We start from the raw sequence: 26326 nt of genomic DNA on the forward strand, positions 1-26326 counted from the left end.
GGTCTTTTTAAAACGTACGTACCAAGGTGACGCGATAAATAAACTTGTGACAGGAATATGCCGGTGCATGTATCCGAAAGACTAAACTGATACACCGCATGTGTACCTAGGTACGGCTCACGAACCCTTCGTTCATTCAACGCTGTTTTCCATGGTCGCACTCGTCGTCATCCTATGATCGGGTTGCCGCGTAGACCCTCCGGGAACAGCCACTTGGCGCCTGTGGCCTCCATGATCCGCCTCCCCAGCGGCGCCTGCAGCCCCCCTTTCCTCTTGCTGTCGCTGGTGCTGTACATCGCTTGGCACGCCCAGTGCAAAACCTCCGGGGCAAGGCAGGCGATGAGCTGCAGCGACGGCCACGTCACTACCAGTCTCCCCTCCGGATCCCGTCCAGGGCCACCTCGCACAGGTCGTCCACGCGTCCAGGGCCACCTCGATCTGCTCCTGCATCACCATGCAATTGACCCCATCGACAAAAAGCGGTTAATTTGGACATAGGAGTATATGTGGCTGGTGGATAAGGTGACGTCAAGTTGTAGATATACCCAAGGCCTTGGAGGGAAACAACAATTTTGGTCAGATACGGTTTCACTCCTAGCCCAGTGGACACCTGATGAGGACATCAACGCCATCGATACATCCATAACTCCACTAGTACAACTTCCTGGTCCCGTTACCCGCGCTCGTGCACATCAACTCAACTATAAGGTGATCTCTTTATTGAGTTCATGTTTCTCTTTTTTATACCCCAGAGACGTGCGCACTATTGTTATGCTCAGGAACGATGGAGAGATCCAAAGGGCCGAGGATTCGCGTGGGATGGATTTGGACTGCAGGACAGCGGCAACTTCTAACGGCCACCACAACTTCATGCGAACTCCGATTTAGGCGTACAAGTACTTCATGGAAAGGTTATCAAGTCTACGTTCAAATGGATCCGACCACATCTCGTTATCTATTCTGGAACGACGGCTATTGCTGTTTTACTTCGGACTGTTTTATGTCCACGAGTGCTGCGTCACCTCTTTTGGCCCATTGGGCCGTGTATCAAGTTGGGCCCATTAGGGCCGCGTCCTAGGTCATGACACTGTGGTCATGCTTCCCCCTATTTATAGCCCTAGCCGCCACCTAGAACGGCGGGTTTTGTTTCTGCAAGTTAGCTTTTGCTACTTCCTTGTACACGTGTGTGTTGGCGCAACCACTCGGATACTTGTTTACATGTAACGACCCTATTTTTTTTATTTCATTTAATTTCCATGTTGTGGTTTGATTTTTCACGTTAAAAGACCGACTCGTATGCATGTCATCAAAATAGGAAAACACAATAGGACAAATAAAATCTTTTATTTCACTTACATATGCATATTACATTCTTCTTTCATATTTCAAGTATACATCATCACCTATTACTATGAAAAGTACAGTAGGTAATTAAAAATGTGGTGTTTATTCTAACACCAAATTAATTTAGGAGGTTACCAGAATTTATCTTTTAGACACCATAGAAATATTGTGAGTTATTCATGCCATATATTTTGCAACCAGACCATATAGGGGCACAAAATTAGTAGCATGAACCATCTCTACAAATTTCCATGAATATTCAATTTTTTTAAGAAAACCCTATGTTTTTGGGCAATTACAAATCACTCCCTAAACTCAGAGTTACCTCCTGAATTTTGAAAATATTAGGGGCTGGAATAAAAAAAGTATCAAATATCTACATTTTGCCAAAATTTCCATTTTTCTGGAAATCAGTAAAATTCTCAAAATTTTCCACCGAGCAAGCAAATGTGAGGTGTCAAGCTCTAGTGCTGCCAGCAAGTTCTTTGCAGGTGAGTCACCTAGAAAAAACACTGTACACAGTAATAAAATCTCTCAAATTCACCGTAACAAAAGTCTCACCAGTAAGCCATTCCAAATCAATTCACACAGCACAGCCGTAGAACTCAGTACAACCAAAGGAGAGTTAGAGAGAGGAAAATCTGAGCAAGAAGAGGGCAAGACCAGCAAGCTCAGGTGGAGCAGGTACCCTAGCAGGTACCCTAGTTCAAGGAGAAGAAGATTGTTATAGCAAAATCATTCTGATCCAGAGAGTGGCAGTAGAAGTACAGGAGGAGTTTTACTACACATCTTTCAGTATCAGAATAGAAGCAACAAAAAGGTAACCAAAACTTTAAAAACAAAGGAGGAGAGGGGATACTGCATACTAATCAGTAGCATTAGCATTTTTAGATGGATATAAATTCACATCAATCTTGAGTTTAGGTTGAGAGAAAGGTATTGCATATTTTTTTTACGGGACAATCATAGTTGGTCTGTGTGCTATTATAGTTCTGTAAAAATAAATATTTAATTCATGAAACAATTAGTGAGAAATAGAGCATGCATAAGAATCGGACATAGTTAGAGTGTTCAGTTTATTTTATTAGTATGGATATCAACCTTATAAGTATTTAGTCATAATTATTGTCTCTGAAATATAATTACCTTTAGAAGTTTAGAGTTAGACATTATTTCAAAACACTGCATTAGAGGAAAATTATTCTGAACCTAGCAACCACTCTGAACAAATATATAAAAGCTATAGAAACTAGTGTCAGATTGTAGTAGTAGTATATACATCCCAGGTATATATGCAATCACAGTGAAGAATTTTAGATGAGGAGATATATGTGTGTGTACTGTATAGCGGGAGAAAAGGGGGAAAAGGGGATCCTGGAGTTAGTGAAATTACTTATGAATGTTGGGGTCACCGGAGTTGCCAGAACTGCAACTGGCCTTCTTCACGGCGGCCACCATCGGAGCTGGGTGCCGACGGCCAAGGGGGCTGCATACATCCAGATCTAGGGGAGAGAGAAAGAGAGAGAGAAAGGTAGAGAGCAGTAGAGAGTGACGGGCTTGGCAGGAGGCAAGCTTGGAACTTCGAGTAGCAGCAGCAAAGGAGTCACTAGAGGTAGAGCATAGCAGCAGCAGTGAAGAAATGGAGCTGCAATGGCAGCAGCAAGGTGAGAGTGTATGTATGTGCGTGTGAGAGAGAGAGCAGGCAGGAGGAAGAAGATAATAAGAGGAGAACAGTAGGTGAGGGGGTGCAGTGAGCATTCACTATTGAGTTATTTTAGTGGTTTGCTAAATAATTGATTCCATATATAAGAGTAATAAAACTTGAGCAAATGAATTAATTCATTTCTTTTCCAAACTGTAATTTGTAAGTTATATACTGTACTATTCAATTATTTAAATTCCTAATTTCATCATATGGTGGATTAAATAAAGTCTATTTTTAAGTATTATTCAATAAATCACTTAAGCATCATAATTTAAATATCTTGAAGTATACATTTTAAATTAACATCGGAACCATGGTTAAATTAAATAAAATGTATTGAGGTTAATATTCATAAGACACTATGCATATACATTGCATGCGTATATATATCATACGATCGGAATACGTTTTTATTCAGACTTTTGTATTGTCTTCTAGAAGTTCGAGTTCCAGAGGAGTCAATCATTTCGACTGAATCCGGAGGCACTCTTGGTGTTTTCTATCCAGGCAAGTCCATCTCTTGATCATATTGCTTAGTTATTTCAAGTATTTACAACCTATATAACCCTCTACATATTGATCATTTCAAGTATTGCTGGGCCGGCCGAGGGGGAGTGGTGGGCCGGCTCGGCTGGGCCGGCCCGGGAAGGAAGAAAAAGAAAAAGAAAAAGGAAAAAGAAAAGGGAGGGAGGAAAATTGGACTTCGGCCCAATTTGAGAAGGAAGGGAAAAAGAAAGGAAAAAGGAGGGAAAAAGGAAAACCCCACTTTTGCCGAGTTTTAAATTAATTTGTTTGGCCAAATTTTATACTTCTGCAATTTGAATTTAAATCCAGTTAGTCGATTTGCGAGCCTCGATTTAATTGAATTAGATTCTTTTAGAGGGATTCTTCCTGAGTTAATTAAACCAATTGTTATTTACGGATTTCTTTTTACGGTTTAGGCTTAGGACGAAACTCCGGGTGTGACAAACCTACCCCCTTAAACGGAATCTCGACCCCGAGATTCGGAGGCACTGGCGAAGAGGTGCGGATGGGCGGCCTTGAGCTCATCTTCTCTTTCCCATGTCGCTTCTTCTTCTGAGTGGTGACTCCACTGAGCTCTGCAGAATCTGATCACACGGTTCCGAGTCTTCCTTTCACTGGTTTCCAGAATCCGTGCTGGCTTCTCCACATAAGTCAGATCTTCCTGTAGATCGATGTGCTCGGAGTTGGTCTGTTCTTCAGGCACACGTAGGCACTTCTTGAGCTGCGACACATGGAACACGTCATGGATTCCGGCAATGTTAGCGGGGAGTTCCAACTGATACGCAACTTCTCCCCTTCGTTCCACTATCCGGTGTGGTCCCACAAAACGTGGTGCCAACTTTCCTTTGGTCTGAAACCGGTGTACTCCTCGCAAAGGTGTGACGCGGAGGTACACATAGTCTCCTGCTTCGAAGGCTAAGTCCCTTCGACGATTATCTGCATAACTCTTCTGTCTGGTTTGGGCTGTTTTCAACCTTTCACGGATTATTCTGACCTTCTCTTCGGCCTGACTTAGAACTTCAGTTCCAAAAACTTGACGTTCTCCTGTTTGATCCCAGAAGATGGGTGTACGACACTTTCACCCATACAATGCTTCAAAAGGTGCCATCTGCAGACTGGCTTGATAACTGTTGTTGTATGAGAACTCTGCATACGGCAAATTCTTATCCCAAGTTCCAGCAAAGTCGAGAGCGCAAGCTCTAAGCATATCTTCAAGAATCTGATTTACCCTCTCTGTTTGACCATCTGTCTGTGGATGATAAGCCGTACTGAAATTCAGTCAGGTTCCCAATTCTTCCTGCAGCTTCTGCCAAAACTTTGAGGTAAACTGACTTCCTCGGTCAGAAACGATCCTTTTAGGTACTCCATGTAGACACATGATCCTAGCCAAGTAAATCTCAGCTAATCTTTTCCCCGAGTAGGTAGTGTGAACTGGTATGAAATGAGCGACCTTCGTCAATCGATCAACAATTACCCAAATCGAGTCATGACCGGCAGCAGTCCTTGGTAAACCAGTGATGAAATCCATCCCGATTTCTTCCCATTTTCATTCTGGAATCTGGAGAGGTTGCAACAGTCCTGCTGGCCTTTGGTGTTCTGCTTTGACTCGTTGACAAACATCGCACAAGGTGACATATTCTGCAATTTCCCTCTTCATACTAACCCACCAAAACTTTTCTTTGAGGTCTTGATACATCTTGGTACTCCCGGGGTGAATAGAGTACTGGGTTTGATGAGCTTCTTGGAGTATCAACTCCTTTAACTCCTTGTTATCTGGTACGGACAACCTGTTTCCCATCCAGATTGTCCCATGTTCATCTTCTGAAAAATCTCGAGCTTTGCCAACTCGCATATTTTTCTTTAGCTCGGCTATCTCCGGATCATTTGCTTGGGATTGGCGTACTTGATCCACCAAAGTGGGCTGCGCTTCTAGAGCTGCCACAAAACCTTCTTCAACTAAACCCAAATTTAGTCGTTCAAACTCCTGTTGTAACTGCTCACAAACTTCCGTTGATACCGTAGCATTGCAGTAATTCTTCCGGCTCAAAGCATCTGCAACTACATTTGCTTTGCCTGGATGGTAATGGATACTTAAATCATAATCCTTGATCAATTCCAACCATCTTCGCTGGCGGAGGTTCAAATCCAGTTGTGTAAAGATATACTTTAAACTCTTATGATCTGTATACACTTCACACTTGTTACCGATTAAGTAGTGTCGCCAAATCTTTAGGGCATGCACCACAGCTGCTAGTTCCAAATCATGAGTCGGGTAGTTACCCTCATGTGGTCTCAACTGACGAGAGGCGTAAGCAACCACCTTTCCTTCTTGCATTAGCACACATCCCAGTCCTGATCTGGATGCGTCACAGTAAACCTGGAAGTCTTTCATTTGATCCGGCAAAATCAACACGGGTGCTGAAACCAACCTTTGCTTGAGCTCTTCAAAACTCTTATTGCACTCACTTGACCACTTGAACTTCTCTTCCTTTTTCAACAACTACGTCATTGGCTTGGCTATCTTTGAGAAATTCTCAATGAACCGGCGGTAATAGCCCGCAAGTCCTAAGAAACTCCTGATTTGGGAAACCGTCTTAGGCGGGGTCCACTTGATTACTGACTCCACGTTACTGGGGTCCACTGCTACTCCTTGGGCATTGATCACATGGCCAAGGAACTTCACTTCCCGCAGCCAGAAATCACACTTGCTGAACTTGGCATACAACTGGTGTTCTCTTAGCTTCTCTAGCACAATCCGCAAATGTTGCTCGTGCTCTTCTTCTGACTTGGAGCAAATAAGGATGTCATCGATGAAGACAACCACAAACTTATCCAGGTATTCCATGAACACCTTATTCATGAGATTCATGAAGAATGCCGGGGCATTGGTAAGTCCAAACAACATTACCGTACATTCATACAAGCCATAGCGAGTAGTGAATGCCGTCTTAGGGATATCTTCTTCCCGAATTCTCAACTGGTGATACCCTGATCCTAAATCGATCTTGGAGAAAACTTTGGCTCCCTTCAACTGATCAAACAGATCATCAATCCTTAGCAGAGGATACTTATTCTTGATGGTGACATCGTTCAAAGCACGATAGTCCACACACATTCTCTTAGTTTTGTCCTTCTTCTCAACAAAAATAACCGGGGCACCCCAAGGCGAGGTACTCGGTCGGATGTAACCTTTCTGGAGCTGTTCATCCACTTGCTTCTTCACTTCTGCCATCTCATTGGCTGCCATCCTGTAGGGTCTGTTATAGATCGGTGCAGTTCCTGGTACCAAGTCGATACGGAACTCGATCTCTCTTTCTGGCGGCATTGTTGTGAGATCATCTGGAAACACCTCCGGATACTCACAAACCACTGGTATGTCTTCCAACTTCTTTGGGTCTTTGGCTGTTTCCGAGGGTTGCTCTTCGGTTTCCATCCGATTCAAACAAGTACCGATTGACCCTGATTCCGGCGACTGATAAGTCACCACTTTACCACCTTCACTGGTCAAGGTGACTGTACGCTTGGCACAATCAATCACTCCTTGATGCCTGGTAAGCCAGTCCATTCCCAAAATGACATCTAGGTCTTTAGATTCGAGAAGGATGAGATTGGCTAGAAAGGGTGTCCCTTGGATTACAATGGGCACATTAGGGCTATAAAGGTCCGAAAGCATACTATGCCCTGGAGTACTAACCCGCATCGGGTTTCTTAACTTTTCCCTTCCTAACCCAAGCAATCCCACAAACTTTCTTGAAATAAAAGAGTGTGTAGCACCAGAATCAAAAAGTACTGTAGCAGGTACGGAGTTGACAGGAAACGTACCCAGTATTACTTCTGGCGCAGCCTGTGCTTCTTCGGCGGTGACATGATTCACACGAGCTTGCACAAACCTCTGCCCGCTGCGCTGCGGCTTCGGGCACTTGTCGGCAAAGTGGCCCGGGTCGCCACAGTTGTAGCACACTCCAGGCTTTGCTCCTGCATCCTTCCTGGCTGGAGGAGGTTGAGCTGTCGGGGGAAGAGCGTTCTGTTGCCGGGGAGCTGGTGCAGGGAGAGCGCGTTGAGGTGGAGCACGTTGAGACGAGCCACTGGAGAAATTGTTGGGGTTGTAGGGACGATGTTGGCGGACAATAAAGGTTGATTGCCCGTGTTGTTGATTCTGAGAATAGGGGCCGGTGTGGAATCGGGGCTTCTGAGGAGGCGGCTGGTTAGACCTGAACTGGGAAGCCTTCCTCTTCTTATCCATCTGGAGGTGCTGGTCCTCTTGACGGATGGCTTTATCCACTAGCTTTTCAAAGTCAGCATAGTCGCCCGAAAGTAACTGCTTCTTCAGCTCATCATCCAAACCTCCAAGGAATTTTTCTTGCCTTTCGGCGTCAGTGCGAACATCCTCGGGGGCATATCGCGCTAGGCGGTTGAACTCATGAAGGTACTCTGTCACCGTCTTGGTACCTTGCTGCAAAGCGCGGAACTCACGCTTCTTCTGTGTGACTATCCCGTCAGGGATATGGGCCTTGCGGAAGTTAAGACAGAATTCCGCCCAAGTCACTTCCGTGGTAGCGGTGCGGGTAACTAGGAAATTATCCCACCAAGCAGAGGCGGGACCCATCAGTTGATGTGCGGCAAAGGAGACTTTCTCTTGGTTAGTGCACTGCAGTAGGTTGAGCTTCTTCTCGATGGCATGGAGCCAATCACTTGCCTCCATGGGGTTGGTAGTGCTTGAAAAGGTTGGGGGACGAACACGGAGAAACTCTGGTAACTTGGACTGCACTGGGGGTGGTCCATGCTGTTGCTGGTTATTCTGATTCTGATTCAAGAGCTGCTGTAGCACTTGTTGGTGTTGCTGCTGTTGCTGTTGCATCTGCTGCATCATCCAAGAGAGCATCTGCGTCTGGCTAGCAAGAATCTGGGCGAGCGACGGGTTCTCTGGTAGAGGCGGTGGGGGCGGTCCTCCGGTGCTGGACTGGTCGGTGTCGCGGTTGCCGTGGCGGGTGTTCACCATCTGCAGGAGCGGGGGAACAGAAAGAGATAGAAGAAAAAGAAACGGCTAAGCAAACAAGGGCTTTATTTAATTAATGAACTGTAATTGTCTTGCTTAAGAAACACGCTTAAAAACCACACAACTCCTGGCGGTACAACCATAACCCCACTACTGCTATGGTTCACCACTAGCCCCAAGCGAAGCAAACCTAACACACCAAAACTAGCACACAACGACTAAAACGAAGCTAAAGACGACGTCTAGGGCACGGAAGGAGAGCGACGATCGATGACAGGGGACGGATCTTCTTCCTCGTCTTCAGAGCGGCTCCTAGAGTTGCTGGGGAGACCATCTTCATCTTCACCAGAAGCGGACTCGCTGCTGCTAGAGACCGAAACAATCCTGTTGTGGTTCCTTGCTGTGTTGAACGGGGAGACACCCTCCTCAGGCACTGGGGTCGGAGTGGTTGGCACCATCTGCATCAGTGGTCTTGGTTCATCCAGGGCACCGGGGTAAGACTGAACTCTTGGCGGCCCACGGGTTCGCTTCCTTGCCGTGGTGCGAAGCCTTGCACCTCCGGGCTCTGGGAGTCCTTTGAGCCTGGCGTTCTCCTTCTTCAATCGGTCGATCTCATCTTGCAGACGGACGATCTGGGTAAGCTTGGCGTCGTTCAAGGCCTTGGTCGCTTCGTGGAGATCGTGATGCATCTGTTCGAGGCCCTGCAGCACCGTGCACATCCTACCGAAGGTAGGGTCTTGCTCACTTCGGGCAGACCGAAACCTACTGACCATGGAATTGGGTCCACGACCAGGGTGATACCGGTAAGCCGAATGACGAAACGTCAGGTCATGCCTGGCCCTGAGCGTTGTCATCAGACTGTAAGCAGCTTCCTGGCAGGCATGCTCATGCGTGCCTCCGGCTCCTTCTGCTTCCAAGTTAGGGAGGAAACCAGGGATCCCATGTAGCTCCAATCTGACTCGGTGGGGGAACTCGCCTTCAAGAGGGTGAATCGTAGTGTACTCCGGCTCGTAGGGGTATCCTGCCGTGAACGAGACTCTCGCCAACTCTGCCACGAATCCAGCCATTCCGTTTCCACGATGGTACAAGGGGTGGTCGGCCATCTAAAGAACACAAGGATTTGGAATCAATAGATGCAAAATTTTATTTCAAGACAAATAAATCATAAAAGAAACAAAGTAAATAAAGTTTCACCCGTAAATCGATTTACTCACGCTTTTCAACCAAAGGGGTTTTGTCTTTTTAAATCACTAACGCTTTTGAAAAACGCTAAGCCATTTTCAAAACACTCTAACTTTCGCAAACTATGCACAAACATGAAAAGCAGAGGGCTCTTAGGGTTTCCATTGGGCTTATCCTACGATCAAACCTGGCTCTGATACCAACTTGTCACGCCCAGAAATTTCTCACACGAATTTCTGAACTTAATTGAGTATTAAATCCCTGTCCAGGACCAGCCAGGGTACACAAAAAGACAATGTTGATTACATAACCATCGTTCTTAGAAACAACTGAAAATTACACTTATTCTAGCGGAAATGCAGCGGAAAGAAAAACAAAGGGGTAGACTAGCTCCAGCGGGTACGGCTCCAGTCCACAGGCAACGCTTCGACGGCGGAACAGCTCACTCCTGAGAGGCACCTCCATCGGACTCGACTTCTAACTCTGGGGGGGGGGGGGAAAGTTAAGCAAGGCTGAGTACAAACCACCGTACTCAACAAGTAACACGGGCAAGGGGAAAATAGATGATGCATAGGGATTAACAAGGACAGGCTAAGGTTAGTTGCAATAAAGCAGCAATTAAACAAATAACAGAGATTAAAAGAATGAAGTTAATTAAATACAGTAAAGCATAAGTAAATAACAGTTGCAAAATACCACAACACTGTCCAACGTTACACCACGTTGCAACAGGCCCAACCACTACTCAACGTTACACCACGTTGCAGTAGTCCCGAGTGGAAAACCAATTACTCAAGTTATTAAGGTTCACTAATCACAGTGAGGCTGGGAGCTCGCCCGTAACCGTGGGCACGGCTATTCGAATAGTTTATACTCTGATCAGAGGTGTACTACTGTACCCACAAGACACGACTCCACTACACTTGAACGTGCGCCGACATACCACCATGGTATACCGGAAAGGAGACCGTGATAGGACCCGTTACACAACCCTCCCTATTTAATCGTACCACACTTCAGGTTTCACCCCATCCTTTACACCAAGTCGGGCAGTCTCCTCTTGTGCCTTGGCAGATCCGGAAGCAGCAGAGGCTTTCGTTACACCACGATTGCCCGTCCATACTCCATCACGCCTACCCTTGCCTGGGTACATCAAATAGTTCGAAGTCGTGCTTCAAATCCCACCTTACCCATTTCGGCATGTGGTTAGCACTTAATTACTTCCAGGGTTTCCCGTGAACCGGTCCTTAATCGCCATGGGTGCGACTCTTAAAACCATGCACCCACAGCCCACCTTTATCAATATTTTAGTTGACATTAGCACTAACTAGGTAATGAATCAGTATCTCAGCTATTCAGAACTAAGGATGATTAAATGTGATCCCATGAGCTATTTGTTCTAAGCACGGCTAAGCATTAACCTAAGCCTAACTCTAATCAAGTTACCCCTGGTCCAGTGTCACGCCCGGAGTTTTATCCCAAGCCTAAATCGTAAAAAGAAATTCGTAAATAACAATTGGTTTAATTAACTCAGGAAAAATCCCTCTAAAAGGAAGTAATTTAACTAAATCGGGGTTCCAAATCAACTAACTGGATTTAAATTCAAATTGCAGAAGTACAAAATTTGGCCAAACAAATTAATTTAAAATTCGGCAAAAATGGGGCTTTCCTTTTTTTTCCCTCCTTTTTCCTTTCTTTTTCCCTTCCTTCTCAAATTGGGCCGAAGTCCAATTTTCCTCCCTCTTTCTTTTTCCTTTTTCTTTTTCTTTTTCTCCTTCCCGGGCCGGCCCAGCCGAGCCGGCCCACTTCCCCTCGGCCGGCCCAGCCGACCGGCTCTGGCCTCCCACTCCTCCCGCGGGCGCGCCCCGCCTGGGCCGCGGCTCCGGCCCAGCTCGCCCGCTCCCGCGCCCGCGCCGCAGCGAAGTCCGCCTCGCCTCCCTCCTTCCTTGCGCCACTGACAGGCGGGTCCCACCTGTCAGCGACCGAAACCCCGCCTCCGCGCCAGCCCCCGCCCGCGCAGCGCCGCGCCGCCCGAGTCCGCCTCCGCCCCGACACCTCCGGACGCCGCGCCGCTCCGCAACCGTCGCCGCCGAGTTCGGCGCGTCGTCGACTCGGTCTCCACCGGCCGCTCCGCCCTAGCCGGCGCCGCCACCCTATAAAATCCCCGCGCCGCCGCCCCGCCGCCACTTTCCCCCTCTCCGCCCGAAGCTCCCCTCCGTCGCCGTCAGCCGCCGATCTCCTCGTCGGCCGTCGGACGTCGCCGCCCACCCGCGTCACCACCGCCGCCGCTACCTCGCTGATCTGCCGCCGGCCTCCGTCGCTGCCGGTGTGCACCCGAGCGTCGTCGCCGCCCCTTCGTCCCTCCTACCGCCGTGCCCGTCGTCTCGACGCCGTCGGCCGATCTCGTCACCGCGCGTCGCCAGCCGCCGCGCGTCTGCGTCATCACCTCCGCCTCGCCCTCGCCGACACGCCGCCTTCTCTGTCGCCGCCGGTGAGCATTTCCCCTCTCCCTCTCCCGTTTCCTCCATCATCGCCGCCGAGCTCTCCCCGCGCCGTCGTCGTCGGACTCCGCCGGTCGCCGGTAGCCCCTGCCTGACCGTCGCCCAGCTCCGCCGTCGTCACGCTGCCCTCGCGCCACCCGCGCCTTCCCGCATGGCCGCTCCCCACGCCCGCCCGCCGTCGCCGTGCCGCCGTGCCGTCGTCGCCGTGCGCCGCGCTCGGTCGCGCGCCACGCGCTGTCACCGGACGCCGGTCGTCGTCGTTGCCGTCGCGCCTCCGCCCTTCGTCACCATCGTCGCACGGTCGCCAAGCCCCGCTGCCGGCGCCCGTCACCGTCTTTCCCTCCCGTCGCTCGTCGCCGCTCCGAGCCGCGCCACCCCGTCGCTGTCTCCACCTCCTCCGCGCCGACTCGTCGTCGCCGTTCTCGTCACCACCTTCGCCATCGCCACCTTCTCAGTCGCCGCCACCGCTCCGCTCACCGTGACCCCTGCCTCGCCGTGCGCCGCCGCCCTTCGCCTCGCGCCAGTGCTCGCCGACGCCGTCGTCGCCCTTCGGTCGCCGGTCGATGTCGCCGGTCGATGTCGCCGACGTCGACGCCCTCGCGCCGCCGGTCATCGCCGTCGCCACCTCCCCCTTCTCCTCGGCCCTCGCCATCTCCGCCGCTCCCGCCGCCGCTAGCTCCGGCCGCCGGCCGCGCTCTCCGCTCCCCTCCTCTCTGTTCCAGCCTCGCTGACGAGCGGGCCCCACCCGTCAGTCGCTACCGCGCCCTCCCTTCCTCTCTCTCCTCCCCGGGCCCGCGTGTCAGCCGCCCACTTCCCCTCTCTCCCACTGACAGGTGGTCCCCACCTGTCAGCCGTCAGCCTCCTCTCTCCTCGCTGACGTCAGCAGCCCCATTAATTGCGCAATAATTGATTTAGGACTTTTCTGTTTAGCTAAAAAACCCAGAAAACTTCTAAAATTCATAAGTAATTCATCTAGTCTCCGTTTAGGTCCATTCAAATTTCATTAAATCCATAAAATTGCCAAGAATCCATTAAAAATAGTTTCTTTCTCTGTTTCGGTAGTTTTATAGCCTGTTTTGCTTGTTTTGCCTTGTTTGTCGTAGGTTTTGACCCCGTCGCAGCGCCGTTCGTTCTCGAAGGCATCGCCGAAGTTCCTCGTGGGTCTAAGCAAGGCAAGTGGCACCCTTCTTTGATCATATTGAACCTATGTTTATAAAATTCCTCGCTTTACATTCAAACATGCATTGTATTCAAATGTATATACTTTATTTATCTATTGGGCAATTACCAATATATCCGTTGATTCCCATTCATTATTATTGTCATCCCAGGGTTAATTTGACTAGAATTAGGGTTAGTCAATGCTTAGCCATGCTTAGTTCAACTAGCTCATCAATTATTATTTAATCATCTGTTACACTTTGATAGACCTTTAATGGTTGTAATCATTATTAATATCCCGTTGAGGATTAATACCACTAAAATATTGCTTATGGTGGCCTGTGGGTGCATGGTTTTGAGATTCGCACCCATGGCAGCTAAGGACCGGTTCTCAGGAAACCCTGAAGGTCTTACACGTACTAACCACAAGCCAGAATGGGCAACGGTGAGACTCGTAATCTAGCTTGTCCCTATTCGACGTACCCAGGCAAGGGTAGGCGTGATGGAGTATGGACGGGCAATCGTGGTGTAACGAAAGCTTCTCCTGCTTCCGGATCTACCAAGGCACAAGAGGGGACTGCCCAACTTGGTGTAAAGGAGGGGGTGAAACCTGAAGTGTGGTGCGATTGTCTAGGGAGGGTTAGGCGAAAGGTCTTATCATGGTTTCCGTACTGAGGTATCGTGGTGATACGTCGGGGCATGGTAACATGCTTGGAAGCCATGTCTTGTGGGTAAAGTTGTACACCTCTGCAGAGTAAAACTATTCGAATAGCCGTGCCCGCGGTTATTGGGCGAACCGACAGACTCACTGGGATTAGTTGAACCCCTTTAATAATTTTATTAATCTTGGAACTGGTTTGACCCTGCGCAATGTGGTGTAACGTTGGCAGTGGTTTGGGTCTGTCGCAACGTGGTTTAACGTTGGACATAGGGTTGACCCTGTCGCTACGTGGTGTAACATTCGACAGCGGTCTGGGCCTGTTGCAACGTGGTCTAACGTTGGACAGTGGATGATTATTTTAAATGTTACTTTACTTTTATTTCCGTCTATTTTTATCTACTGTTTTGCTAAATTACTGCAGCTTTGTGCAATTTAACCTTAGCCTATCCTTGATACCCTATTGCATTCATTATTCTCCCTCCCTTGGGTGTTACTTGTTGAGTACGGTGGTTTGTACTCAGCCTTGCTTAATTTTCCCCCACCAGAGCAAGTGCCAGAGCCTGTGTCGGAAGAAGGTTGTTCCAAAGGTTGAAGTGAGGTTCAGTCCGCCGTCGAGAATGCCTGTGGTGTGGAGCCGTCATCGCCAGCTAAAGCTGAAGATTAGATGGTCTAGTCTTGTTTTCCTCTTTCCGCTGCATTTCGATAGATAATTGTTTTTATTTGTTTTTAAGTCGTGGAACTGTGTATTAATTTGTCATAGTGTGTACTCGGGCTGATGCCTGGACCGAGATTTAATACATGCTATTGCTCAGAAATTTGGTGTAAATTTCTGGGCGTGACATCCAGCAATGAATAAAGTTGGATAAACAACGGCATAATAATAAGGTTTACCCGAAAAAACAACATAAAGTAAATACTTTAATTAAAACGATGCATATTTGAAATAATAAAGCAGGGAATTTGCAATAATGGGTTCAATATGTTCAAGGATGAGTGTCACTTGGCTTGCTCTGGCCCTTGGGGAACTTCGGCGACGATCTCGAAGTAAACCGGCTCTTCGGCGGGGTCCGAATCTAAGCGACAAAGCACAAAAATAAAAAACAGGCACAAACTCTACTGAAACAGCAAAAGAAACTATTTTTAATGGATTCTTGACAATTTTATGAATTTAATGAAATTTGAATGGACCTAAACGGAGACTAGATGAATTACTTATGAATTTTAGAAGTTTTCTGGGTTTTTAGCTAAACAGAAAAGTCCTAAATTAATTATTGCGCAATTTATGGGGCTGCTGACGTCAGCGAGGAGAGAGGAAGCTGACGGCTGACAGGTGGGGACCACCTATCGGTGAGAGAGAGGGGGAGGGAGAGACTGACACGCAGGTCCCACGGGAGGAGAGAGGGAGGAGTGGCGCGGGGTGACTGATGGGTGGGGCCCACTCGTCAGCGAGAGGGGAACAGAGAGGAGGGGAGCAGAGCGCGCGGCTCGGGCGGACGGCGGCAGCAGGCGGAAGCTGCGGCGACGCGGCGGCGGCGGCGCACGGCGACGGCGACGGCGCGACGACGACGACCGGCGTTCGGTGACAGCGCGACAGCGACGACGACCGAGGCGGCGACGCACGCGGCGCAACCCGACAGAACGGCGGCGATGGCTGACACAGCGACGACTGGCGAGCGGCGAACGCGGGCACGCGCGAGCGCAGGTGACGGCGGCTAGACGACGGCGCCGCGAAGGCGACGACGACCGCAGCAGCCGGCGGCGAGGACGAGCTTCGCACCCGTCCGGCGAGAGAGAGGAGGAGGATGGAGATGCTCACCGGCGGCGGCGAACGCGCGGGCGGGTCGGCGAGGTCGAGGCGGAGGTGGTGACGCGGGTAGGAGCGGGAGATCGGCAACGGCGACGGAGATCGACGGGTGACGGCGACGGGACGAGGCGCTGTGGCGACCGGGCGGAGAGGGAGCGCGCGGCGCTGGGGATGTCCACCGGCGACGACGGGGGCGGCAATCCGACGGCGACGGCGGCGCGGAGATGGTGACGCAGCGGGACGGCGACGACCAGCAGCAGGCGGCGAGATTGCACGGCGGCGGCGAGCGACGACAGCGCGGCGGCAACTCGGGCGGAGGCGGAAAGTGGGTGACGGCGCGCGGCGGCTCGGGATTTAAAGGGCGGTGGCACCGGCTAGGGCATGCGAAGGTTGGAGACCGGGTCAGGCACGACGCGGTCTCGGCGGCGGCCGTTGCGGCGGCGGCACGGAGTCGGACTTGGCACGGAGGCGGCGTGGCACGGGCTAGCGCGGAGGCGGGGAAACGGTCACTGACAGGTGGGCCCCACCTGTCAGTGGCGCGAGAGAGGAGGGAGGCGGCGCGGACTCGCGGTGCGGGCGCGGCGTGGCGAGCCGGGCCGAGCGGCGGCCCAGGCGGGGCGCGCCCGGGCGGAGGAGGCTGGCTCGGCTGGGCCGGCCTGGAGGGAGGAATGGTGGGGCGGCTCGGCTGGGCCGGCCCGGGAAGGAAGAAAAAGAAAAAGAAAAAGAAAAAAGGAGGGAGGAAAATTGGACTTCGGCCCAATTTGAGAAGGAAGGGAAAAAGAAAGGAAAAAGGAGGGAAAAAGGAAAACCCCACTTTTGCCGAGTTTTAAATTAATTTGTTTGGCCAAATTTTATACTTCTGCAATTTGAATTTAAATCCAGTTAGTCGATTTGCGAGCCTCGATTTAATTGAATTAGATTCTTTTAGAGGGATTTTTCCTGAGTTAATTAAACCAATTGTTATTTACGGATTTCTTTTTACGGTTTAGGCTTAGGACCAAACTCCGGGTGTGACATTAATATTCATAAGACACTATGCATATACATTGCATGCGTATATATATCATACGATCGGAATACGTTTTTATTCAGACTTTTGTATTGTCTTCTTGAAGTTCGAGTTCCAGAGGAGTCAATCATTTCGACTGAATCCGGAGGCACTCTTGGTGTTTTCTATCCAGGCAAGTCGATCTCTTGATCATATTGCTTAGTTATTTCAAGTATTTACAACCTATATAACCCTCACCATTGCATAGAAGACCAGAAGTTTACTTTTAAATGTTAATTATGTGCATGGATATATATGTGGATCAGTTCCTTGATGATCTTATTTGTTGGCATCTGGTACTTGTGTGTTGTGGAGTATATCATAAGGTTAACTAACAACTGCCATCTGGTATGCAAGCGCCGTAACGATCGTGTCGACCACATGACCTGGAATGGGACGGGCTGGCTTAGTAATGCTTTCTTAATGGCTTTATCCTGTGGGCTATGGACTTCCGTGAACCCCGTGAGCGTGGGCTAGCGATGAGGATTGCTGTTGTTGCAGGATCCGACTAGATGATGTGGATTGCCGTTGTTGCGGGATCCGATGATTGATCTGCTGTTGTTGCGGGGATCACCCACAGAGATAACTGACAGATGGGATTGATGAAGAGCTTGTGATCTTAACCTTGCTGGCATATAATGTGCAGTGTGTTTAAAGCGCCGACGGGCGTGGGCATTAAAAGGTTTAAGACGTCTGTGGGTACAGCGATACACCTCTGCAGAGTGTATTGAATTGTGATATGTCACTCCCTGTTTCGGGTAGAAACTGTGAACGCGGCAGGAAAGGAACCTATCGGAGGTTCTACCCTGTGGTACCTCATGTGCAGTAGATTTTTAATTTAAAATTGGAGATTTTGAAAGAAAGAGTTGCCAAAATTATTAGAAATTCCTTGAAGGATCTTGGAGACTATATTATTGCATTCAAACACTTCATTGCTATTGATGGTCTTGTTGAGTACCTTTCGTACTCATCCCCTATGTTAATTCCTTGGATATAGATGTTGAACCATTAGATACAAATGAAGAAGAAGATTATACTGAAGGAGCGGAAGAAAAGCAGGCGATGGATGAGAACCCTGAAGGTCTCTATGATGACGTCGGGGTCGACGAGCAGTAGTGTGTGATGCGTTGTCACAGTAGGGGTAGTAGCAGTAGAACATTAGTTTTTCTAATACCGGTAGTTGTGCGAGTAGTTGGAGTGCTTTTGTTGTTTATATTTTTAGCTTCTACCTTGTATCTTTTGTTGTCATTGCTTGAGTTCGGTGTTGAGCTAAGTTTTTAGGGTATTGTAATAATCGGAACCATCGTAAAGTTTCTGCTATGCTACTCTGATGGACATATTGCTTGATGAACGGAGTTATTGAGTAATGCGTCATAGACCGGTATTCTACCTCGGGAGTGGAATACATGGGTCGCTTCAGGTGGTATCAGAGCATTGATCGACCTTAGGGCGTAGGTTAGTTAATGACTTAAGGACTCTAGGATTGGTTGGGATTGCTTTGAGAAAAAATAGATTGCTGAAATTATGTTGAAAATTTTCTCATTCCCTTATCCTTGTTCGTGTACTGTTTTATTGTTAAAAAAAAATCTAGGGTAACTATAAGTGCTGACTAATTATTCTGGACTGGAAGATGAAGGTTGAGGATGTTGAGTTGCCAAGAACTTGGCAGACCCATAGTCGTCAGCTTAGTCAATATCACAGTACATGGGTGAACTATCTTGCAGACATCCAGAACTCAATTGGACAGTATGAACCAGCTCAGTTGGAGATAAACAAGTCTTATGAGGGTCCTGACTTGCTATACTACTGGGCACGTCTCACTTTAGCTCCTACACATGGGCTTTCACAGATGGTATTCCATGGCTATAGTCGGGAAGAGGAATGGATGGCTGTTGATGAGGCAGCCATGGAGGCAGCGTTTACTCTGCGAATTGACTGTAGGCATCAATTCACTGACCCGACCTTGTTGGCCTTTCCTCCAAGGCAGAAGGATAAAATTAATATGGAGCAACAAGCTCAGCTAGAGGGTTGTGGTGAGCATACAGTTCAGTTTGTTCGACGTGCAGTTGGGGTGGCAGAAGCTCTTTTTGGGGTCATTCGTCGTCTTCAGTCTGATTTGGTGGATTATAGGATGACATATCAAAACTTGGATTTTGTTCGGTTTGACCGAGAGAAGAGGTTGGCACACTACAATGCAAGACACTTTCGACCTCCTTCTCCAGAACCTACAATCAGTTTCGAGGAGGACCCGATTGAGCCGACTGGAGGATCAACTGATCCCATTCCAGTAAGTTCTGATAGTGAGATCGACATGGAGGTCGATCCCTTATCTGAAGGATCCTTGGACAGCAGTACAGAGGATTCCATGGTGGACAATAGTATGGATGAGGAGAGTTCTGGAGACACTTCTGACGAGGACTACCTTCCTTCTCGTTGGGAGCAGCGTTTGACTCCTGCAATGGAGACAGCCCGTCGTAGTGCTCGACCGCAGGCTAGGATGTCTAAGTAGTGAACTAGTGAAGGGGCAAGGTACACTGACTTTTGGAAATGGTAGTACTTTTGGATGCCTGTATCGGGGATAGGTACTAGGTCGTGATGTAATAAGACTTTAGTTTGTTAGATGGGTCGGCTGTATGCTAGTACTATGTTGTTCTGTTGCATGTAAATTATGTATGAGTATATGTGAACTCAGTTTATATATATGTGTGTATTGTTGTGTGTTGCATCTTCTTGGATCTTTTGTATTGGTGCTGAATGTTATTTGCTTTTGGGTCGTTTAGATTATATATATACACATATCTGCCTATGACAGAGTTAGTATTTTAGTTTTATTAAAATGGTTTACTTAGAGTGACAATGTATCATTGGGGTTGTTACAAATGTCACAGGAATTTTTCAAGATGGCAGGAGGTGGTAATGGCGGTGACATTCCTGAAGGAGGTGCACAAAGTTCATCTCAGCCACCAACTAATCAGTTTGAAGGAGCTTTACTTAACATATTCCAGTTAATGGAAACTTCCCGGAAAGAGTCACAAGAAAGTCAGAATAAATTTTTCCAGGAAATGTTAAACCGTATGGATCCACAAGCTCGAGAAGGAATGACACAAACTAGAGGAGTAAGTCTGGGAGAATTTCAACAAACAAAACCTCTTACTTTCTCTACTTCTGTAGATCCAATTGAGGCTGAAGATTGGTTGTTAGATACAGAAAGAAAGCTGGATACAGTGGGCTGTACAAATGATGAGAAAGTGAGATATGCAGCTCATCAACTGAAGGGACCAGCAGCAACATGGTGGGTTAATTTTAAAAGAATGCAAACAGCTGAGCAGCCAATTACTTGGGAACTTTTCCAGCAGAAATTTAAAGAAACTCATGTGCCATCTAGTATTGTGGAGTTGAAGAAGAAGGAATTCAGAGCTCTTACTCAGGAAAATACATCTGTTCTTCGCTATGTGCATGAGTTTAATCGTTTATCTCGATATGCACCTGATGATGTGGATACTGAAGCTAAGAAGAGAGAGAAGTTCCTTGAAGGGTTGCATCCATTCCTTAAGATGCAACTGAGAATGGTTAGACATCAACAGTTCCAGGAATTAGTAGATGGTGCAATTGCTTTAGAGAATGACTATCGGGAAGTTCAGGAGGATAGAAGGAAGAGAGCGAGGATTGAAACTCGGCGCCCTCCTATACTAAAGAACGTTGTTCGAAGTCCAGTTCATGGAAGAGTTGTTCCAGTTCAGAGGATTTCTAGTAAACCTCAATCAGCAACTCAAGAACAACAATTTAAGTGCTACACTTGTGGGGGAGCTCATTTTCAGAAAAATTGTCCCAAATTAAAAGTGAACTGTTTTAATTGTGGGCAAACAGGGCACTACAGTACGCAGTGTCCGAATCCTAAGAAGAACACTGGACCACAAGGATCAAATGCTCCTGGAGGGTCACGATTCCAGAGACCACAAGCAAGAAGTGCCAGCGGAGCTCAGGGACGTGGTCGTGGATTTCAAACGGCGAGGCTCAACTATGCTCGTGCTGATCAAGTTGGAGCTTCTACTGATGTTGTGGCTGGTATGATTCCTATCACTGCTGAGAGTGGGTTAGTTTTATTTGATTCTGGATCTACTCATTCATTCATATCACAAGAATTTATAAGAACTAAAGCATCATTTCATCAATCACGAATAGCACCTCCATTTCACGTCCAAACTCCGGGGGGATCATTTGTAGTAGATAAGTATATACCAATGGTACCTTTGTTCATAGAGGATAAAATCTTCTATGCTGATGTCCTAGTTATTCCATTAGAAGGAATAGATGTCATCTTGGGTATGGATTGGTTAGCTGCATATGGTGCCCATATAAACTGTGAGGATAAGACAGTATCACTGAAATTGAACAAAGAAGGAGAAAGAGTATTGTTTAAGGGGGATAGATCACCAGAAATAACTGTTGGACTTAAGCTAAATTCTATGAAGGCTAAAAGTTTAGATCAGATCCCAATAGTACAAGAATTTCCAGATGTTTTTCCAGATGAATTACCTGGTATGCCACTAGACCGAGATATTGAGTTCACTATTGACTTGATTCCCGGAACATCACCTATTGCCTTAAGACCTTATCGGATGGGACCAGAAGAACTGGTGGAATTAAGAAAACAACTGGATGAGTTGGAGAGTATGGGATATATTAGAGAGAGTACATCTCCATGGGGAGCACCTGTAATATTCGTTGACAAGAAAGACGGAGGCATTCGCATGTGTGTAGACTACAGAGCTCTAAATAAGGTCACTATCAAGAATAAATATCCCTTGCCTCGGATTGATGATTTATTTGATCAATTGAAGGGAGCAGGAGTATTCTCTAAGATAGATTTGAGATCTGGGTATCATTAAATTAAAATTCGGTCTGAGGATATTCCGAAAACAGGATTTGTAAGTCGATATGGACATTACGAATATCTCGTAGTTCCATTCGGGTTAACCAATGCTCCGGCTGTGTTTATGAACTTGATGAACAAGGTTTTTATGAAATACTTGGATAAATTTGTGGTTGTGTTTATTGATGATATTTTGATATACTCAAAGGACAGAAAAGAACATGCCGAGCATCTGAGAACAGTGTTACACATTTTGAGGAAAAAATAAATTATATGCAAAGTTCAGTAAATGTGAATTTTGGATGAATGAAGTAACTTTTCTGGGACATGTGATTAACCAAGAAGGAGTTGCAGTGAATCCTTCCAATGTTAAGACCATAGTAGAATGGAAGCCACCTACCAATGTTACTGAAGTTAGAAGTTTTCTGGGTATGGCTGGATACTATAGAAGATTTATTGAAGGTTTTTCTAAGATTTCTGGACCTTTATCCAAATTATTAAGGAAGGATGTTAAATTTATATGGAGTAAGGATTGTGAACAAAGTTTCCAAGAACTTAAGAAGAGACTAACTACTGCACCTGTGTTAACCTTACCCCGAATGGGTATGAACTTCACTGTTTATTGTGATGCATCCAAATCAGGATTAGGTTGTGTTTTGATGCAGAACCAGAAAGTAATTTCTTATGCTTCACGACAACTTCGATCTCATGAAGTGAACTATCCTACACATGATCTGGAATTAGCAGCAGTTGTTTATGCTCTCAAGATATGGCGACATTATTTATATGGAGCAAAATGTGAGCTGTACACAGATCATAAGAGTTTGAAATATATTTTTACTCAGAAGGATCTGAATATGAGGCAACGACGATGGTTAGAACTTATAAAGGATTATGATCTAGAGATCAATTATCATCCTGGTAAAAAGCAAATGTGGTAGCCGATGCTTTAAGTCGTAAAGCACAAGTTACACAAATTGTAAGAGAGGAAAACATGCCTAAAGAAATTCTTGCTAGTTTAAACCGGATAAATGTTGAGGTAATTCAAGGCCCAGCTACAGCAGTAATAAACAGTATGACACTGGAATCTGAATTGAGTAGTCAGATTCAAGAAAAACAACAAGATGATGCATTTATTCAAGAGGAGATTCGGAGGATAAAATCAGGACAATCTTCTGAATTCAACCTCGATGACAAGGGACTTCTATGGTACAAAGGTAGAATTTGTGTACCTAATGTTCCAGAGATTAAGGGATTAATTCTTCGAGAAGCCCATCAAACTAGGTACACTATGCATCCTGGAAGTACTAAGATGTACATGGATTTGAAGGAAAGATTCTGGTGGAGAAATATGAAAAGAGAAATTGCTAAGTTCATATCAGAATGTGATGTGTGTCGCAGAGTTAAGGCAGAACATCAGAATCCAGCAGGGTTACTACAACCATTACCTATTCCAGAATGGAAATGGGAAGAAATTGATATGGATTTCATTACAGGATTACCTAGAACAAAGAAGTACCATGATACTATTTGGGTAATTGTTGATAGACTTACCAAATCAGCACATTTCATTACAATCCGACAAACCATGGCTACTGATAAGTTAGCTAAGTTATACTTGGACCGAATCGTAAGCCAACACGGAGTTCCTAAGAGAATAGTATCAGATAGAGGGTCAGTATTTACCTCAGGTTTCTGGGAAGGGTTGCAGAAGGCCTTGGGAACTGAACTTGACTTCAGTACCGCTTATCATCCTCAAACCGGAGGACAAACTGAAAGGATTAATCAGATCCTAGAAGACATGCTTCGTGCATGTGCATTAGATTTTGGAGATGCATGGGATGAACAATTACCAATGGCAGAATTTGCATATAATAATAGTTATCAATCCAGCATTAAAATGGCACCTTATGAAGCATTATATGGAAGAAAATGTAGATCACCAGTTTGTTGGTATGAAACTGGTGAAAATAAATTAATAGGTCCTGAATTGGTTAGAAACAACCAAATCAGTATTGATATTATCAGAGAAAGGCTCAAAATTGCTCAAAGTCGACAAAAGATTTATGCAGACAAGCGAAGACGAGAATTAGAATTTACTGTTGGTGACTTGGTATATCTTAAGGTCTCACCAAATCGTGGAACTAAAAGATTCGGAGTGCAAGGAAAACTAAGTCCTAGATACATTGGACCTTTCGAAATAGTTGATCGAAAGGGGACCGTGGCTTATAAGTTGAAATTGCCAAAGACATTATCCACAGTCCATAATACTTTTCATGTATCTCAACTTCGTAAATGTCTGAAAGAACCTGAAGAGAAGATTCAGTATGAACAAGTACAATTGAAGCCAGATTTGTCTTATGACGAACGACCGAGTAAAATCTTAGCAGAAGATTGGAAACAACTCCGAAGCAAAGTTATAAAATTCTGTAAGGTTCAATGGAAAAATCATTCAGCCAGAGAAGCCACATGGGAAAAAGAAGATGATTTGAGGAAGAACTATCCATACTTATTCAGGTACAAGCAAATTTCGAGGTCGAAATTATTTTAAGGGGGGTAGGTTGTAACGACCCTATTTTTTTTATTTCATATAATTTCCATGTTGTGGTTTGATTTTTCACGTTAAAAGACCGACTCGTATGCATGTCATCAAAATAGGAAAACACAATAGGACAAATAAAATCTTTTATTTCACTTACATATGCATATTACATTCTTCTTTCATATTTCAAGTATACATCATCACCTATTACTATGAAAAGTACAGTAGCTAATTAAAAATGTGGTGTTTATTCTAACACCAAATTAATTTAGGAGGTTACCAGAATTTATCTTTTAGACACCATAGAAATATTGTGAGTTATTCATGCCATATATTTTGCAACCAGACCATATAGGGGCACAAAATTAGTAGCATGAACCATCTCTACAAATTTCCATGAATATTCAATTTTTTTAGAAAACCCTATGTTTTTGGGCAATTACAAATCAGTCCCTAAACTCAGAGTTACCTCCTGAATTTTGAAAATATTAGGGGCTGGAATAAAAAAAGTATCAAATATCTACATTTTGCCAAAATTTCCATTTTTCTGGAAATCAGTAAAATTCTCAAAATTTTCCACCGAGCAAGCAAATGTGAGGTGTCAAGCTCTAGTGCTGCCAGCAAGTTCTTTGCAGGTGAGTCACCTAGAAAAAACACTGTACACAGTAATAAAATCTCTCAAATTCACCGTAACAAGAGTCTCACCAGTAAGCCATTCCAAATCAATTCACACAGCGCAGCCGTAGAACTCAGTACAACCAAAGGAGAGTTAGAGAGAGGAAAATCTGAGCAAGAAGAGGGCAAGACCAGCAAGCTTAGGTGGAGCAGGGGCTCCGGCTCCAGAAGGAGCAAGTACCCTAGCAGGTACCCTAGTTCAAGGAGAAGAAGATTCTTATAGCAAAATCATTCTGATCAAGAGAGTGGCAGTAGAAGTACAGGAGGAGTTTTACCACACATCTTTCAGTATCAGAATAGAAGCAACAAAAAGGTAACCAAAACTTTAAAAACAAAGGAGGAGAGGGGATACTGCATACTAATCAGTAGCATTAGCATTTTTAGATGGATATAAATTCACATCAATCTTGAGTTTAGGTTGAGAGAAAGGTATTGCATATTTTTTTTTACGGGACAATCATAGTTGGTCTGTGTGCTATTATAGTTCTGTAAAAATAAATATTTAATTCATGAAACAATTAGTGAGAAATAGAGCATGCATAAGAATCGGACATAGTTAGAGTGTTCAGTTTATTTTATTAGTATGGATATCAACCTTATAAGTATTTAGTCATAATTATCGTCTCTGAAATATAATTACCTTTAGAAGTTTAGAGTTAGACATTATTTCAAAACACTGCATTAGAGGAAAATTATTCTGAACCTAGCAACCACTCTGAACAAATATATAAAAGCTATAGAAACTAAAGTGTCAGATTGTAGTAGTAGTATATACATCCCAGCTATATATGCAATCACAGTGAAGAATTCTAGACGAGGAGATATATGTGTGTGTACTGTATAGCGGGAGAAAAGGGGGAAAAGGGGATCCTGGAGTTAGTGAAATTACTTATGAATGTTGGGGTCACCGGAGTTGCTAGAACTGCAACTGGCCTTCTTCACGGCGGCCACCATCGGAGCTGGGTGCCGGCGGCCAAGGGGGCTGCATACATCCAGATCTAGGGGAGAGAGAAAGAGAGAGAAAGGTAGAGAGCAGTAGAGAGTGACGGGCTTGGCAGGAGGCAAGCTTGGAACTTCGAGTAGCAGCAGCAAAGGAGTCACTAGAGGTAGAGCATAGCAGCAGCAGCAGTGAAGAAATGGAGCTGCAATGGCAGCAGCAAGGTGAGAGTGTATGTATGTGCGTGTGAGAGAGAGAGCAGGCAGGAGGAAGAAGATAATAAGAGGAGAACGGTAGGTGAGGGGGTGCAGTGAGCATTCACTATTGAGTTATTTTAGTGGTTTGCTAAATAATTGATTCCATATATAAGAG

At 46.1% G+C, this 26326-nt stretch overlaps 1 protein-coding gene across 2 annotated transcripts; it reads right to left on the bottom strand.

Annotated features, from left to right (window-relative positions):
- Positions 1 to 148: 148 nt before the first annotated feature.
- On the bottom strand, positions 149 to 26222 carry LOC121055715. Of its 2 annotated transcripts, none has more exons than XM_040528655.1 (2): positions 25907 to 26222; positions 149 to 444 (listed from the first exon to the last, which is right to left on the bottom strand). In XM_040528655.1, the coding sequence occupies exons 1-2, from the start codon at positions 25969 to 25971 to the stop codon at positions 168 to 170; spliced, it is 342 nt and encodes a 113-aa protein (XP_040384589.1). In that variant the 5' UTR covers positions 25972 to 26222; the 3' UTR covers positions 149 to 167. The 2 variants fall into 2 exon arrangements, with proteins under 2 accessions (XP_040384589.1, XP_040384588.1); XM_040528654.1 differs by lacking the exon at positions 25907 to 26222 and adding an exon at positions 2738 to 3054.
- Between the last annotated feature and the right edge of the window lie 104 nt (positions 26223 to 26326).

Source organism: Oryza brachyantha, chromosome 11 (assembly GCF_000231095.2).
Source record: "Oryza brachyantha chromosome 11, ObraRS2, whole genome shotgun sequence".
NCBI lineage: Eukaryota > Viridiplantae > Streptophyta > Magnoliopsida > Poales > Poaceae > Oryza > Oryza brachyantha.

Coding starts and splice junctions, on each gene's coding strand:
- LOC121055715 (XM_040528655.1), bottom strand. CDS start 25,971: ATGGTGGCCGCCGTGAAGAAGGCCAGTTGCAGTTCTAGCAACTCCGGT. Junction 445..25,906: donor GGTGACCCCAACATTCATAA/GTAATTTCACTA, acceptor ATGGTGATGCAG/GAGCAGATCGAGGTGGCCCT.